This window comes from Uloborus diversus, chromosome 8, assembly GCF_026930045.1.
Source record: "Uloborus diversus isolate 005 chromosome 8, Udiv.v.3.1, whole genome shotgun sequence".
NCBI classification, from domain to species: Eukaryota; Metazoa; Arthropoda; class Arachnida; order Araneae; family Uloboridae; genus Uloborus; species Uloborus diversus.
In genome coordinates, this window is record NC_072738.1 from 64,831,353 (window position 1) to 64,850,131 (window position 18,779).

The 18,779-nt window shown below is 31.0% G+C and overlaps 1 protein-coding gene across 1 annotated transcript in view; it reads left to right on the forward strand.

Moving 5' to 3' along the window:
* LOC129227346 (nephrin-like) overlaps positions 1–18,431 on the forward strand; it is a 482,635-nt gene extending 464,204 nt beyond the window's left edge. Inside the window, exons 10-15 of the mRNA XM_054861890.1 lie at positions 1,405–1,429; positions 10,195–10,280; positions 11,051–11,184; positions 12,595–12,795; positions 13,581–14,232; positions 17,963–18,431. Of these exons, the coding sequence (XP_054717865.1) occupies positions 1,405–1,429; positions 10,195–10,280; positions 11,051–11,184; positions 12,595–12,795; positions 13,581–13,625 (491 nt within the window). The 3' untranslated portion in view covers positions 13,626–14,232; positions 17,963–18,431. The remainder of the gene's footprint in view (positions 1–1,404; positions 1,430–10,194; positions 10,281–11,050; positions 11,185–12,594; positions 12,796–13,580; positions 14,233–17,962) is intronic.
* Positions 18,432–18,779: the final 348 nt, after the last annotated feature.

Here is an 18,779-nt window from a genome sequence, read left to right on the forward strand (position 1 = left end):
GCCTGGCTCAGAGAACTTGCTCAGCAGGAGACACTTTCTTTTATTAATAGTAAATATGAAAACCAAAGTAGCACACGAAATAATGCAATTTCTTTTTCGGTGTTTTCAGTGGAATAGCTTCGAAACTAAGCCAGCACACAATCAGATTCCACTCCACTTTTTCTGCCCTTTGTCAGGATTTTTCTCTCAGTAAATTTCTTTCTGCATTCAGCGGAGACTGATTATATTCTTTCTAAGCGGTGAATTTTTAAGTCCTTTCTTTTGTTTCTTCCTCCTTCTTCTTCCTTGTTTCTTTTTAAATTCGAAGTCAAATAAAATATTTAGTGTTTTGTTTCATTTCCCAGTTTGCCTTCTTTATTCTTCAAAGGCTTTAAGTTATACAAAAGACGATCCCTTGGTTCATAGAGAATGTATTTTTTTTTCTATCATTTCATTGGATTTGAGTTCATTTTCATTCTTTTTCATGCAAACTTGAACATATACCCGTTTTTCTTTTTCACCAACAGGTCCTATAGTTTTAAGTTTTACATGGTACTAAAAAAAACTAACTTTAAATTCAACCCAAAATATATTCATTTAAGTGTAAATATTTAAATCTTTACTTTAGATAAGTTTTCTAACTTACTAAAAATGATTGCCCTATAAGGGCAATGCGAGTACTATTCAGTTTTGTTCGCAATGTACTCATCTTAATTTTAGTTTCTGTTCAGTTAAAAATGCATAAAATATGGTAGATAAAATTCGGATATACAGTAGATTTTTAGTATTTTATGCATCTAATGCAAATACATAAATTTAACAAAAACTGAAGGTTTGACTACAAGTAAATATTTTTTGAATTTCGAAATATTTTAATAATTTTTAAAACTTTGCCGCCAGAAAATGAGTACTTAATAGAATAGCTGCCAATGTAGCGCTCGGTGTTTTTATTTAAACGCTTTGTGCTGTTATTTTTGCTTAAAATTTATACCTATCATAATTATATAACTTTTAGTCTAATATATCTTTAAAAAACAATGAACAAACCTGTTAAATTTATTTTATAAGAGCCCAAAAGTAATTTTCTGCTACGCGTTTTTGCATTAAAATTTTTCGCAGTACTTTAAAAAACATCTTTTAAAGGTTGTAAAATCAACACTCTACAATTTAGGTTATCCTTTAAGCTCTCATTTGGAAACATAATTGAAGTTCAGCTTTAAGTGTTGTGTAATTTATGTTTATGCATACATAACACTGTAAAAGTAATAGTTAAAGTAACTATAAAAATAAAAAAATCCGTTTTATTTCTTAAAAGTTGTTGCTAATGTAGGGTAATTCTGCCATATTTTACCCAAGAAATTTGTTACTGTTTAATTATGGTACACATTTTACAGTCTAAATAATGATAAACTATTTTTTTTTCAGAATCGGAAGAAGAGAAACAAGAAAAGTAAGTTTTATTATTGACTATTTAATTTTCAAGATGAAAAAAAGATAGCACTTTAATGCAGAAGATCATTGATTTATGCGCTAATATTATAACCAGACTTATATTGGAAAGTTAAAAACATATGCTTTTTAAAAATTAAGTAATTTTCACACAACATACTTAGTTTATTATTATAATCTAATATTCAAGAATATTATAAAAATGCACTCATTTTTCATTATCAGGGTGGGATGAAAAAAACAACTATATATATATATATATATATATATCTTTATATATAAAAATCTCGTGTCACGATGTTTGTTCGGGGTAAACTCCGAAACTACTGAACCGATTTTTATCAAATTTCATACCTATCTGTAATTTGGTCCAACTTAAAAGATAGGATGGTTTTTATAATTTTCAATTGCAAATAAAGTGTTTATTACACATTTGTATTGTGTATTAATTGTTTAGTTCTATAAATTCTTAATAGATGGCGCTGTAAGTTAATTCCTCCTCAAAATTCTTTATTCTTATTTTAATTAAAATTTACAAATGAATTTATGTTGCGGATATTGATGGCAGTTGTATCTCCGTAGAAACGATGAGAATAGAGGCCACACTTTTCAATGTAAATGTCAAATTCTGCAAATCCAGTTGAAATTGATAAGCGGCGGGTAGTTCCATACCCACCTCTGCTTTTAAAAACGTATGAAGCTCATATTAATATCGAGTTTTGCAGTTCCAAGCAATCCATTAAGTACCTTTTTCTAATGCGTTTTTTAAGGTCATTATTAGGTCGCATTTAATAAACGAAATATAGACAAAATGACAAAGTAATACTATGAGAGATGAGTAAGTTATATAAGCAGCAACGAAGCTATCTGGCATAATTTTGTTTTCCCATTTACGAAAAAGACCCCTCTGTCCAGCATCTTGCAGTACAAAACGAAATCTCAAAAATGACCAACGAGTATATTTTATCGAGGATATTTTCTACAAAGAGCATTTCAACCACCAAAAACACCTTTTTTTTTACATTGTGTCGAAAAACTAATGTATTCGGCCGACGTTCAGAAATAAAACTATTTACCCATTTTCCTCCACACTATTTTACATGAACTGTAAAAAAAAAACGAAATGTCACTGATTATTTCCGTGAAACGTGTCGGGATTTCATAGGCCGTCAACAATGTCTTTTGAAAATCAAGTATCTGCGTCAAAACGTTTCCCATTTGCTACAAACATCATGAGTGCAGACATCTCACTGTTGTGAAAAATATTTTTAACTCCCAGTTTAAAGATTAACTGAGTATATTTATTAAGTGTATCGACTTCAACCGAATTACGTTCTGTCCATAGTGTCTAAGCTCCGAATGAAAGTGAATGATCCTCTGGATTCCGTAGCTTTGCAGGAATGGCCTTCGTTCGACCTGCTTATAGTAATACTTTTGGAGCTTTCGGATTAAACTTACGCAAGTTTTCGCGGAAGGTGACTGAATTCACCAAAAAGATTCCAGGATAATTTTCAGGAAGGTTAATGAATTTCAGTGATGAGATTTGACTTCAATACCTTCGTCATGCCCCGTCTAGAATGACGTAACTCCCAATGGAAACAAGTAAGTCTCTGGATTCCGTTACTTTTCAAGAGTAACAAACAAGTAGAATTCTTTGTGCATGCTTGCAAGTCCTTCTTAGTAGTGGCTATGGTTACGATTATTATTTGGTACTTTCTTGGTGAGTCGAAAGATTGCCTTAGTTACTTATGTTACTTAGGTTATCTCTGAAGGTTTTAGTGAAATGATTGTTTCGAATCGGAGAGGTTTTGAAACTCTTCAGAAAGATTTCAGAATCATTTTAGAAAGGTTTCTGACTTTAAATGGAAAACGTTTCTACTTTTGAAATATTTGTTTCTGGCAGAAATTGGGCCTTTTCGCTGCCCATTGTTTTTTATGGCGTTTCTTAATTGTTTTTACAGTGTTGAATAAAATGAGAAAATCACGGAAGCCACGTAACCAAAGAATACAACATTCATCAATCTTGGGCGCAATTAAAGCCAAGACATTGGGACCAAAACTCCATTCAAAACACAACTGTGCATCCAAAACAAAGTGAATATATATATATTTTTTTTACATTTGTTGTCTATAAACATTCCCGAACAAACAGGAATATTTACGGACCATTAATTGTCGAGCGTTTAATACATATCACGATGCATGTCGCAAATTGTATTTATAGGTCGCACACAGTCATTGGGAGTTGACACTTTCTAATGCAGGTTTGACATAACGAGAAACAGTATTCGTCAACTGTTTAAATTAATTTTCTTGACATAATAGCCAACACAATCATCATTTCTGTGGAGAAACTATATAACTTTTACGTTTGAAGACGTATTTCATAAAGTTTAACAAACACACAAATGTCCGAATCTAGATTTTACACAAGAGATGAATATGAAGTTTTACTTTTAACTGAAGCTTTTTGCATTTCAATTTTAAATTTGCCACTTAGTCATCATGGTATGCCGTTACTTGATCGTTGGGCCTCCGACTTAGTTAACACTGATTTGCAGCGAGAAAAAAACAATTCAATGACGCTGTCTTAGCTACAATCATTGCGAATAGTGAGCCATTACTGACGGCTGGAAAAAATGCTGACCGTTGATGCTGAACTATACTATACAGTTGTTGATGAAAACAAAACCGTAAACATTCCAACTGAATTTTTAAATTCCCTGGATACACCAGGAATGCGACTACACGATTTCCCGTTAAAAATTGGCTCACCAATTTATTATTTTTTCGCGATTTAAACCCACCTAGATTATGCAACGGTACATGTTTTTTCATCAAAAGTCGCAATTTTGAGTGTAAATTCTAAAGGAGAAACGTTTGTGTTGCCACGAAATCCATTAATAGCGTCATAATTTTCAAACACATTTGGGAGGATTCAATTTCCGATTCGTTTAGCTTTTGCAAAGCCCATAAATAGATCTCAAGACCAAACGATTTCTACTTTTGGTTTGGACTTGAAACATGCATGTTACTCTCATGGGGAACTTTATATTGCCTACTCACAAGTGAGAAAGCTATCCTACCTTTCATATTAGCAAAAGACAGGTGAAGCAAGAACATTGTGCACAACTTAGTGCTTATATAATTTTCAGTTTTCAAACAATAGAAACAATAGTTCGAAGTCAATGTTATCTACCTCATTGATAAAATTTAATTTTTATATGTTTTTAATTAAATTAGTGTATTTTGTAAAGAAGTTATTGATTACAAACTATATAGAAAAAACCGAGATGAATGAAATGTAGTGTGAAATCTAAAAGTGTATGGTGGTTTACGTTTAGTTTCTACATTCCGATATTTTACAATCAGTTTAGATATTTACTATCACTTTCAAGTTATTTTGCTTTTTTTTTTTGACCGAAGTCATACTTGCAAAATTTACAGAGCGTAAGTATAGTGCTTTAGCCTTAGAAAATTTATTTAGTACTTAATAAATTCAATAAGTACTTGATTCAGCCTGCACTGTAAAAAAAAGTCCGAAACGTTACTGAGTAAAAATTCTCGATACTTGCTTGCAATTCTGGCTAAGCTTTGGCTATTGTTTGCATTACTGCTTATGGAATTTCCTTAAGGGGAGGCAGTACCCTAAGTATTTTCAAACATTTAATTTTTTGATTTTATACATTGTGAAACTCCATTTCAATACTTTTTTAATCATACAAGCTTCTTCATCGTGCTCATATTAGGAGTTAGTTAAAATAAGCTTTTAAAAAATGTTAATCTATTTTGATGAGATATGATTTTCCCACTTAAATTGCAATATCTCGAAATGGTATTTTTGAAATTAAATTTTTCTTTTACTCAGAAACTAAATTGTGTTAGGTTTTGAAATGTTTCCACCTATTTCATACATCTAATTGCATATGCTGAAGTAAACTTTTTCTCATATTCGAAAAATAATTTTTTTAGAGCTGATTTCATGTTGCAAAATGGTGTTTTTTGAAAAAAAAAAAAAAAAAAAAAACAGTAACTTACACATTAGAATTTTAAAAAAAAAACCTAAGCTTTCTCTCTGCAAAATTTTACTTCTTCTTCTTCGCTGGTACTACAGCCTGTTGCAGGCCAAGACCGTCTCTTGAAGTCTTTCCCACCTAACCCTATCCCCTGCAATGGCCCTGTATCGTTTCACTCCTACAACCTTTAAGTCCTTTTCTACCCCATCCAGCTATCTGAGAGGTTTCTCCCTCTTCGGTGTTTCCGTTCAATGTTGGAGAAGGTTTTTGTGGGGAATGCATCTGCATGTAAAATTTTACTTCAGTATAGAGAAAAGAGTCTTCTTAAGGTACAGAAAATATTTCATAATTGTACCTTTAATAGATATTCCGAAAAAGGTACGTGAGCCTGTGCAAATTAACTTTGACGGTATAGGGGGTACTGACTCCCCTTAATAAATCAGAAAGGTCCCAAGCTTTTTTTTATACCTGCCTAAGTTAACACTAAAGTTCCATAAACACGACTAGCTTCAAACGGGAAGATATTTGAATTTTTAGGAGGCTTCCGAGATAATTTCAGGAAGGTTATTAACTTTTATCGGAAAACTTTCCGGGTTTTGGCATGACATGTTCCTGGCAAACATTGGCCAAATCAGCTGCCCATAATTTTCCAGGAACATTTATGAATCGTTTGTACATTGAATCACGCCCATTATGAATCTCATATGTTTTAAAATCGGCTATACTATTTTAAACTCTATTAAAAATATTTATTTGATTCTATCAAAATAATGAGTAAAATTTTATTTTAATCCAACTTCTTTGCCACAGCAACGCGTGGCTGGGTCCCCCCCAGCTAGTATATATATATATATATATATATATATATATATATATATATATATATATATCGGAAGTTTTAATAGCGCTATCATACTTGGCAGGAAGGGTTTAACTGACAAAAACGAATAGTTTGAAACAACTATGTTTCATTTGTCAATTTTAAGGGAAAAAATAAAATAATAGTTTAAAAAACTAAAAAAACACGCTTTCGTAGCAAAATGAACTAAAAAGTGAAAAATAATATTTGGATAAGAGTAGTTGACCAATTACTTAATTTTAATGTAATACAAAAATGCGTGGGGTACTGTCTATTTACATTTTTGCTTTGACAACAAATGGAAGAAATTCAAGACAACTGATAAGAAGCCCCCCACGCTTTTTTTGTATTACATTAAAATTAAGTGATTGGTCAACTACTATCATTCAAAGATTATTTTTCACTTTTTAGTTCATTTTGCTACGAAAGCGTGTTTTTTTAGTTTTTTAAACTATTATTTTATTTTTCTGTTTTTTAGTCTTATGTTGGAGAATTATCAGCCAAAATTGCAATTACTTATTTTCGTAAAAGTCTTAGTTGGGACTTAATTGACGAAATTATTTATAAAACGAATGCGTGGTAATATCTTAAAGTTAAGACAAGGGCACCTCGATATGAAGCTACTGTGAGTCATCGATGTATGATTGCGGAAATCTTATTTATATTACTTTGAAAATTTAAGATGCATTTGAACAAAAGTTTTGTTCAACAATGGTCTAATCAGCAATGAATTTCCAATTGAAGGCTCACCTAAATTTCGGCATGAAATTAGTTAAAAACAATTCTATTTCATGTTCTAATTACCTTGGAACATTGGAACAAATTTTGTCTGATGCAGAAAAAAGGTTTTCGAAGATATTTTTAAATAATTTTTCCGAGCATTTTTTAATGTATTTTTAAAAAATTTTCCTTTTTCACATTGTTAGATTTATGGCAAAATATTGATTAAAATTGGAGGAAACTAACAATTAAAAGAGTTAGTTAATTAATTTGATTATAGAATATTGCATTCTCATCGGGTCTGAGGTCACGTGCCAAATTTAAAAAGATTCCGATTCCAGGAAGTGGGCGAAATTTGAGCTGCAAGATTCCGTTACAAGATACATACATACATACATACAGGTGAAGCTAATAAAAGCGTGTTAAAAATCACTCCATGAAACTGAACACTGGTTGACGAAGTAGACAGGATAAACAAATGTTGAATATTTGAGTTTTTACTGTATTTTGGGGATGCGTAGAAAGTGTTTTTTTTTTTTTTTTTTTTGCATACAAAATTTAACCACATTGCTTGTTTGGCTTTGAAATTCGTATAATATATATTCAAACTTTTCATAACAGTAAACGTTTTTGGAAAAATATATTTTTTCGAACTTAAAAAAAAATTGCTTTTTAGAATTTGCATTTTCCCAAGGAATTCAGATTAACTATCTTTAATCTTTAAATTACAGAAGTAAAATAGTTTCAAATTGGTTCGTCCGTCTAGGAGCTACAATGGCACCAACAGATGCACAGACGCGTCAAACTTACAGTCCCCTTCATTTTTTCCGCCGGGGTTAAAAGTGAACGAAAACTGAGCAATGCACTGAAGCAAAAAATAACTTGTTTGATGCTTTACGACCACGTTAAAATGATTTTTAACCTCAACTAACGGGGATAAAATTGCAAAAACTCCTGGTATATAAGTGCGAATTAATTGGTAAAAACTAGAGTGGAGGATGATTGTATAATATCCTTAAAATATATAATGTGAAGTTTGCAATTTTTTTTTTTTAAATATAGTCTTTGATTAATTTTTTGTCTTAAATCAAATATATTTAAACAAAATAATAGGTGTGAAAATTACCTCTTATGTCCTGTAAAAATGCCAAGTACATTAAGACGCTATTACGTTAATTAATTATTTTTATTGAATTACTGTATAGTTTTAATCTTTACTTGCACAAGCGCTTTCGCTATTGTTGACTGTAAATTTATTAACATGATAATAATAGGACTTTAAAATGGGAATTATTATTCTTCAGAAATATTACTTTTTCTTATTGCCTTCGACCTCCTCATTTTAGAGTATTGATTATATTTAGAGAAATTTCCTAATTTTTCCTTTCATACTTCGTTAATTAATAGATACTTAAAGTAAAGAACAATTTATTATATACTTGATTGTTTATTAAGGCGTCTTAAAAACTCCAAATGATAGTTTAGTAAATTTATTGCTTGTCTCCAAAAAAGCAAATATTAAGTTTTAAAAAATATGTAATTAATTGTATTGAAGAAAAAATATTAAATGTGTCATAAATTCCAACCGTTGCATTAAAGAATAGTTTAATCCCTAACAAATGGTTGACACTCTTAGCGAAAGCTATTCATGAAAAGATGATTAAAGGAATTAATATCTTTTTTCAGACGTTAATTGTAATATTGTATTTGGATTATGGAATAATCCGTAGGATATTTATTATCTCCGGATTTAAATAAAATTTATTTTATAATGAATTATTTTAGTGCATTTTTTTTTTAAGTCCAACCATCATTAAACTGTAAGAACTATTGAAAACCTAAGTAGTTGTTAAGATATAAGGTGAAAAAAATGGTTAAAAAAAATTACAAACTTTTTTTTTTTTTTTGATATTGTCAAAACACAAGTCATATTCGGTATTTGAACTATTTCCTCTGATCGAGTTAGACTGATATTTTAAGAAAATAAAACTTGAAAGAACTTAATTTTTTTACGACTCTTTTACATAAGTTTGCATTTGGAAACGTTTACACAAAAAAGAAATGTATATGTTACACATGACTGATCTGTTGAGATTTCTGAAAATGTAATGAATTCGTTTCAATGTGAAAAAATTCTGAAACCTTACTGATTATTTTAGTGTAACGTTTCGGAATTTCAATGGATTTCATCCACTTCCTGAGAAAATCAAGCATCATTGTCAAAAAGTTTCCTGAACTGCTTCAAGTTGCACGAATGCAGACATCTCACGTGTGTGAAAATATTTTTAGCTCCCAGTTTAAAGATTGACTGAGCGTATATATATTAAGTGTATCGGTTTCAGTACGATTATGGCCCATCCAGACTAGTTAAGCTCCTAAAGGGAATGAAAAAGTTTCTAGGTTTCGCGGTTATGCAAGAATTGCAAGCAAGAGAGATGCTTGCAATTTTGTCTTAGAGTTGCTCCTAGTTGCAAGAATGCTTCTGGAGCTTTCTTGGCAAATCAGTAAGATGTCATGCTATTATATTGAACCTACGTAAGTTTTTTCTCGACTGACTTTAACGGGGGAAATGACTGAATTCTTCCGAAAGTTTCAAGGATAATTTCAGGAAGGTTACTGTCATTTAGCGGAAAACATTCCTGGTTTTTGCAAGATATGTTACTGGCAGAAATTGGGTACATCAGCTGCCCATTATATTCCAGGAACGTTTCTGAATCGTTTTTACAGTGTTTAAAATATCATTATTAAACTTGAACATGTACTTTGATTGAGCATAATGAATTAAGCTCTGCTAATAAGAATCAGTATTTTTATGAACCTCTTTCCGACATATTTCGTTTAGACGCAATCGGGGATATAATAAAATGAAAAGATAAATTATATTATTTGTTATGTCTTGCGAACCGATTGAGCGAATAAAACTTCTTGTGACTAGTTTTCCACTTCAAATTATTTTGCGATGAATAGAAGGACATACTGACCGAAATACAGAATAGTTATTATCGAAACGAAAATCTAAAACGAAAATAAAAGTAAATTATAAATAAAAAGTAAAAACAATTTGTTAACAGATTCACGATTAGTGACAATTAAAACAAGCTTGTATGCAATATACCGGCTACTTGTTTATTTTATAACATAAATATATATTTTTTTATTATTCAATTTTAGATGCGAAATTCCGATCCAAAGTTATAAAGAAGAATCAATTGATTCAACGATTGAAAGCCCTGATGTAATCCCCTCCGATAGTCAAAGTAAGTGGAAGGCTCTGCGTAAGATAAAATAACAGAATAAAAAAAAATCTCTAAAAACTAAACAACTTTATCTTAAACATAACACTAAAGTGGAAACTTTTATTTGAAGCACAGTACGTTCTCATGCACAGCATGAGCAAATGTATCCACTATTAGAGTAACGGCACCAGTAACAGACATGCTTAAGACATCGACCTCAGGTTAACTCAATTTTCTGAGCCTTTTAATGCATTTAGACTTTTAAAACTATTTTTTTCTTATGCAACTACATCTCATCTAACATTTGGCTGCTTCTGGATCCTCGGAATTAGTTACGACCCCCAGTAACAAACACCGAAAATTCTGATGATACCCAGTAACAGATAGGATGAGGAAAGGATGTGTAATAGACAGAATTCCCCTTTTCTCTTCAAAATGTGCAAAAGTTCTTTATTTTTAGTTCTAAAACCTTTTTAAATTCAAATGGACATGAAACACCGGCAGACCTCGTGGTGGCTGTTCATAACCTTCCACCACTCCCTTGTAAATACCAACTGGCTCATAAAATTTACTCTGATGACACTAGATGGTTGCACAGTATTCATGGATCGCAGCAACATCAGTTTTATCCGCTTAAATTTCTTATTATTTAAATCCAAAATTACGACTGTCCATTACAGAACTCTTGTCTGTTGCTGGTGCCGTTACCCTAAAACGTAAACTATGAACTAGTTTTCAAACAAAATATGTTTTTTAAGATTTGTAAGAGCATTTTTTTGGGTTCTTTACAGTGTATGCTGCAGACACGAAAAGCATTCATTTGGAATGTACGAGGCGAATGAATGAAGAAATGTACAAAATTCTCAAACAGAAGCAGGACAATTATGATCCCTTAATTCCGATTGCAGAACAAACGCACTCAGAGGTAAGCACCATATTTATTTGCATTTTCAAATTTATTTTTTATTGTTTAACGTACCTAGCAAATACTTTTGTAACTGAAGTAATGCACGTTTTAAAAAAAAATGTCTTGTTACTCCAATGTTATCACTTGCTTAAGAATTCTTTATTTCTGAAGAAACGTATTCATTAATATAAACAAATATCTTTGTGCTGAAAAGTAAAGTAGAAAATAACAACGTCAACAAGCACAAATCGCAGATTACTGCAGACACGTTTTTCGGCGTTACAAGGAACGCCTTTTGCAATGCAAAAAGTAACGAGCTTATGGATGAAAAGACTTCCGACAATTCTTTTGTCGGATGGAACTTTAGAGAAAGCTTTGGTAATTAAAATATAATAGCTTGGCACCTTCCTGATTTATTTAGAAAATTCGATAAGTAGTATTGCAAATATGGCCAAAGCCACGCCATAATTACAAGCAAAGTATCGAGAATAGGGCTCGCCTGCAATTCTTGCAAAGCAACGTAGTCCATATTTATTCACTCCTTTTGGGAGCTTAATCAACATGGACGGGCCGTAGTCGAAATGATGACGAAATCTTTGATAAGCACACTCAGTCAGAGTTTACACCGGAAGCCAAAAACATTTTTCCCAACAGTGATAAATCTGCATTCCTGCAACTTCTAGCAATTCAGGAAACTTTTTTACAATGATACTTGATTTTTCCAGGAATTGGATAAAAATCATTGAAATAATGAAACGTTACACGGAAATGCTCAGTAACGTTTCGAATTTTTTTTTTAAGTCTAAGTACTGCTGTACAGCATGATTTGAAAAAGTTTTTAATGAAAGCCTATCTAGAACGGCATCTTTGAACGTATTTTGCTCAAATTTTTTGAATTGCTACAAGTTGCACGAATGCAGACTTTTTATTGTTCTAAAAAATATTGTTAGCAACTGGTTTTACGATTGACTGAGCGTGTTGAATAAGTATATCAGCTTTAGCTAGATAGTGGCCCGTCCAGTTTAACTAAGCTACCAATGAGATAAAATAAGTTTATGGGTAGCTGCAGGTATGCAAGGCAAAGGAGATACTTGGTTCTTATTTGCAACTTTACCTCAGCTTTGCCATGGTTCCTTTTGAAGCTTCCTTAGTAAATCAGGAAGGTTCTCATTAATTCTTTTAAACAATTTCATTTGAAGGTTCCAGGTTGGATTTAATCGGGGAGATTTAAGGATAATTTCAGGAAGTTTACTGTCATTTAGCGGAAAACATTCCTGGTTTTTGCAAGATATGTTACTGGCAGAAATTGGGTACATCAGCTGCCCATTATATTCCAGGAACGTTTCTGAATCGTTTTTACAGTGTGACGTCTGTTTCCGTGTAATTTTCCCTAAGCTTGTTATATTTTTATTGTTTAGGTCTTAGAAGATCTTACCGTACACAGAATTAACAGTTAGAGGATATCATAAGAGGCCAACAGCAACTTTACACATGGAACCCCCAACGGAGTATGCTGATGTATACAGGCACGGGGTTCGGACTCAAGTCTTACCCCTACCTGTGAGTGATGCTCTCGACAAAAGAGTTCCAGAGTTGCCTTTAATCAACAATGTTCAACAAAATACGCGGGTAAGATGAGGCTTTTTTTAAATTTTTTTTTAGTTGTTTAACTAAAAAGTTTTCACATTCGAGAAGGTACACGAAAAAGGATAGCCGTCACGTTAAAAATATTCTGATAAAAGTTTTTTTTTTTTTTTAGGGGGTCTGGGACACATTTTGAAAAAAAAAATATTAATCAGTTCAGACTAGAGTTATGAAACTTTTGCACTGATTCACCATCTTTTTAATAAGAAAAATCAAATATTTATTTTTTAACGTAAATTAAATTTGTTTAAAAAATGGTGTTACTTCAAATCGCAGAAATTCCAACATTTTTTTCAAATTTGCCGAATAAAGATTAAAGAAATTGTTTGAAAAAGATATGCTCCAAATTTTATTACTTTATCTTTATCAGTTCTTGATTTATAAGAATTTGAATGCAAAAAATTTGGATAAATTGCATCATGGAGAAAAACGCTTTTAAAGTTTTAAAGTTAAGTATAATATTAGTTACATTCATGCAACAAAAATAATTATATCTTTTGTTCTAATTAAGATAGAAACAAGATTCAAACGTCCTTTTAAGCAGGAAAAAAAGATGGAAAGGTATTTCAAATTATTTTTAAAAATGCAAAATTTGAAGATTTTTGTATTCCGGACCCCCTTGAACACTGTAAATATCTCAAAAATGTGTAACTCCAAAAAACGATCCCTATTGGTGAAAGCTGATGGCAGAACCCTGTTTTCAATAATGCATACGTTTGCATAAGTTATTTTCCTGCCTAATAATTCGTCTTTCTTGTTTTCATTTTCAGGACTGCATTCGAGGTGACCACATCGTTGCCACCACACCCTTATGAACTCAGTGATATATCATTCTCAAAGGTCCAGTTTATATAACATTATCCCAAACCATCAATTTCTTCTACTGCACGAAATCGTGTGCATGTATCATAATAAATGTATGCAATTACGCATGCACATTCAATTATTATGAATTAAACTTCAATTTACGTACTCACATGATTATGTACAAGAATATATTTAAGAAGATAGTACATACTCATATAAAAACAATTTCATACAAAACATGGATTCGCGAAGAAATGAAATAATTCACCAAGTCATTTTCCAACTTGTGATGGCATTATATCAAATTAATAGAATTTATTGTATATTTGTAAAATATATAAAGGGACAGTGATGTTTAAAAGAGTTAACGTCAAGGCGATTCAAAGTCAGTTTGACAAGCAAGAAGTACAGCTCAATTTTTATTGAATAACTGATTTGTTTTTGGAAACTCTTAATGTTGTGATGCTACAAAATGGTGGTTATATTGGGCGCAGAAAGCAAGATGAAACAAATTTTGTCTTTTACACTTTAACTGAAAATGGATTTTATACTATTTTTGAAAGTCACTCAGCATTTCTGGTTGTAATGAACAAAAACTTGGGAAGGTTTCAAGAAGTAAGTATAAATATTTTATTCACCTTTTCGTTATTTTATTCTTCAAGAGTTTGTTGCAAATTAAGTTGACAGTGGTGGCTTAGGTATAAATAGGAAGGATCAAAAATCAGATACAAAAAATTTTGTATTAATTTAGTATTACCTCTAATAATATTTGCTACTTAGTCAAGAAGCTCGTTTTCGTAGACAAAAATAAAACGAATATGTGAATGAAGCAATGTTTTAGAAAATGATATCGGATAGTTTCAATGCCCTTAAAAATAGTAAAAATTTTAAAAAAAGAAAGAAAATAGAACAGGATTAAACCCATTACAAAGGTAAGATAATATAATAAAAGGGGGAAAAGGTTGAAAACGGTTCTAACGAAAATAAATAAATTGCAATGTTGTTGGTAATGAAAAGATCTACGACTTTTTTTACATAACCTTAAAATTTGAGCAAAAAAATTTAAACGCCGTCTTTTTTTTTTTTTTTTTTAATATCAGACAAAAAAAAAAAACAGTAATAAACAAGTTTCTTTCTAGACCATTCCTCACTTCTGAATAAAATATTTTCTGAAGGCTACAATGTTCTGTAGGCCATTCAAGTATATAAGTTATATTAAAATAATTATAAATTGGCACCTACTCACATAATTTATAAACTTTACTACAACTTCCTCCAAATTTGTAAAAAAAACGTAGATATCTTATAAAGTATTGACTTGTTAAATTATTTGGTTGTTAATTATAGTAGTATATTTTGACCTTCAATTTTTGGTTTATCAATGTAACATGGAAAATTAAATAAATAGCTTAAAATTTTATAAAACGAAAAAAAAATTTTTTTTTTTTCAAATTCAAGTTTTTTTGTTTTTTTCCCCTCTATTTTTTTCATTTTCTGCGAACATTTTTCGTATTTTTCCACCCATCAAAAAGGAGAGCTCCAACGAAAGAAATCTCATCGATTTTTTTAATCAGATATTTTGACGAGAGATTTTCTGGTTGAAAATTACGATGTTGTTTTAATATTAAATAGAATTTGGGACATAAAAAAGTAACTTTTCATTAAATTTCACGGGAAAAAACCTTGCAAAAGATAGAAATAATGAAACCAAAAAGTCGGTTTTTGAATTTTTCGTATACATTTTTAGGTTATGTGAAAAAAGTGCAAATACAAAAGTTGTTGATTTTTTTTATTGCCAACAACTTTGTTTTTTAATTTTTTTCGATAGTATTTTTAGTTTTGCTGAAAATTGTGATAATCCGTTTTGAACCCTTAAACCCCTTTTTTAGTTTTTACCATATTCAAAGTCATCGGCACTGGCCTAACATGGAAAAAATAAATTAAAAAAAATTGGATCCACCGTAGTCAGTGACGCCATCTATCGAGTTGTCTAGCTAAAAAAAAATAATAAACGCAACGTAATATTTGTTGCTGGTGTTGTCGTGTGTCAGATAGGCGTGCAATTTGGGGTGTATTACATCACTTTTCCAACTGTACCGTAATTTGGTATTAAGTCCAACTTCCTCAGTACACTCGTGTCGCAAGGACTCGATTATCAAGTAGACTGCAATTCGCAACACAAAACACCTTCACACAAAGGAAGGGCAGGAGAGAGAAAGTAGATCCATGTCCGAGTCGGGATTCGAACCTGGGACCTCAATGTTACTCCTCTGACACCTAGACAGGGCGGGCGGCAACGTACTTCTTGAAATACAACAATGAAAATGCTTTACCATTGTTGATAACCAGCTACCAGCGCATTTTGTTCAATTGTTTTTATGTTATGTCCGGATGACGGCCTGATCGGGTAGTGTGCCCTCGTAAAGGGCCTCGCCACCCTCTTCTCTGACATTATAAGTCGTTTCAAAGTGTATTTTTTTCTGAAAAAAGAAGATGATTGTTCAATGTCCCTCATTTAATTAGAACAGGAGATGCAGGTGTCCCTCGTTTAAATCGTTCCGTGTAGTATCGAAACCGTGTTATACGAGACTCTTTTTTAAAAATAACATTTTTACTCATTTTTAATACTAATTATGTATGTGCATGAGAAAAATCAGGTTAATATATATATATATATATATATATATATATATATATATATATATATATATATATATATATATTATATATATATATATATATATATATATATATATATATATATATATATATATATATATATATATATATATATATATAAGACGTACCGTGATATATCAAACCAAGTTTCAATAAAAATAAAGTAAAAACTTATTAGAGTTACCAACCGTTTGCAGAATGTATTAAACAAAAATGAAATTCCATCTTTTTCAAAGATAACATTCGTCTTATATCGAAACCATGTAGCATTAAATTCAAGTTTCGTACCGTGTAATCGAAACCGTGTTGTAGAAGTACTGTGTTATACGAGGCACACCTGATTAAGCGATTCTAATTGAGCCAATTTTGAAGGCTAAACTAACTTTTCAAGCCTTAGACCTGTGATAAATAAAATTCATTAAAAAAACTATAGACTTATTTTTTTTTTTTTTTTTTTTTTTGAAAGTTTATTCTTTCATTAACGGTATTTTCAGTTTTCTATGTTAGAGCCCCGTACATGCAATTTTTAAACATTATACCAAAGGAGAAGAAACTTGATGACAAAAAAAATCAAAATACAAATATGGTTATGTATAGATCTTAACTATAAACTATAAAAACAATTCAGCAGCAATCCTTCAAAATAATAAGCAGCTGATGTGCCATATTTCTACTAGTAACATCCCTTGCAAAAAAACAGGAATGTAATCATCTAAATGCCAAGAACCTTTTGGAACTTCCAAGAAATATTAGATTGGTGTAACCTAATTGATTAGAACATCCCCGATTTCTCAAGAATTCTTCACAAGCATTAATACAACTACGGCCAAAGCTAAGGACATAATTGCGAAACAGAATCAAGCACCTCACTTGCCGGCAATAATTGCCTTACAAAGCTACAGATATCCAGTCCCTTACTTGCTCTCATTGGGAGCTTAGTCAATCTAGACAGGGCCGTAATCAAAATGAAGCCGACACACTTAATCAACACGTTCAGTCAATCTTTAAACTGGTAGCTAAAAATATATTTCGCAACAGTGAAAAGTTTGCATTAGTGCAACTTGTAGCAATTCAGGAAACTTTTTTATGAAGATACTTGATTTTTCCAGGAAGTAGATCCCGAAACATTTCACGGAAATAATCAGTGACGTTTCGGACTTGTTTTTGCACTGCATTTCTTAAATAAATTGTCTTTATCAGTGCAACAGGATATAAACACGCTGTATGCCACTGTATATCAAGTTTGTTCAGTTTTGGCTGTTACTCGATTTTGACATTGATACAATTTCGTGCAATGTCTTCTTCAACTTGCATATATTTACTCTGACTACTCGCACGACAAAGTAGGTTGTAATAATTTCTAATTATTAAAACTGGGAAAATAAAAGTTTGTTTCGTGAATGGTTTGTTTTCCAATCATTAAAAGCATTAAATCTTTAGTTTCTTAAATGTGCTCAGAATACATGCAAAAAACAGCTATTAATTAGTAAACGTGAAAAGTGAAGACGTTTTGTTTAAAACCCAGTTAAAACCCCAGAATTGAGACTTTGTGGAAAGAACGTCAAAATTCAGATTTTAATGAGAAAATTTTGACTTTGTCTGGAATTGTATAAAACATGTTCATTCAAATAGACATTCATTATATATGTATATATATTTTTTTCAGATACATAATTTGAAGAATGGAAGAGTCTGCATTGATAATTTCTCGATATTTTATACCTTAAAGATCTACTAACTCATTACCACATTGAATGTGTTGAATTAATTTATAGTGTGAACAAGACTGCCAATGTTTCTTTAATAATGACGTGAATCTAATATTTAAAAAATATATATTTAAAATTCTTTTAAGTAACTTTTTGAAGATTCTAGTTTTAATATAATTATTTTTTAATCATCCACGTATGTGGAATAAAATCATGTATGCACTTAATAACTAATTTCATCAGCACGAACATTTTAAAAAGATGTTACCATTGTAACTGTGTTTAAAATAAAAAATAAATTATGTTAAATGCATTTAGCTGTAGCAGCACAATAGTAGCAAAACCTCCGAAAAAAAAAACGACATGCTTATGCAATTTGCACGGAAGGCTATTCACCTACGGAAACACATTTTTTTTTTTTTTTTGTGAAAAGTTTAACGAAAAATAAAAAGTATTATCTTCTACTTTTCCCAAAGTAGATGAAGCTGCAGTAAAAAATCGATCAGTTCTAAAAAAATACGAATTAAGTTGTTTGTCATCAAAAAAGCATAATTTCAACTTTATTCCTCTTACTATTCAGGCAATACAAGCCACTCCAGGTAAATACATACTCCACTGGAAACCAAACACAATTTTAGTTCATAATTATGTTTTTAGATTGGTAAGATTGCTAGAAACCTTTGTGAACAAAACAAAACGTTAGTAAAAAGTTTCATTCCTTGTTAATTAAGTGTTTAAGTGTTTCCGTTAATTGTCTTAAATAACGTTTAACGA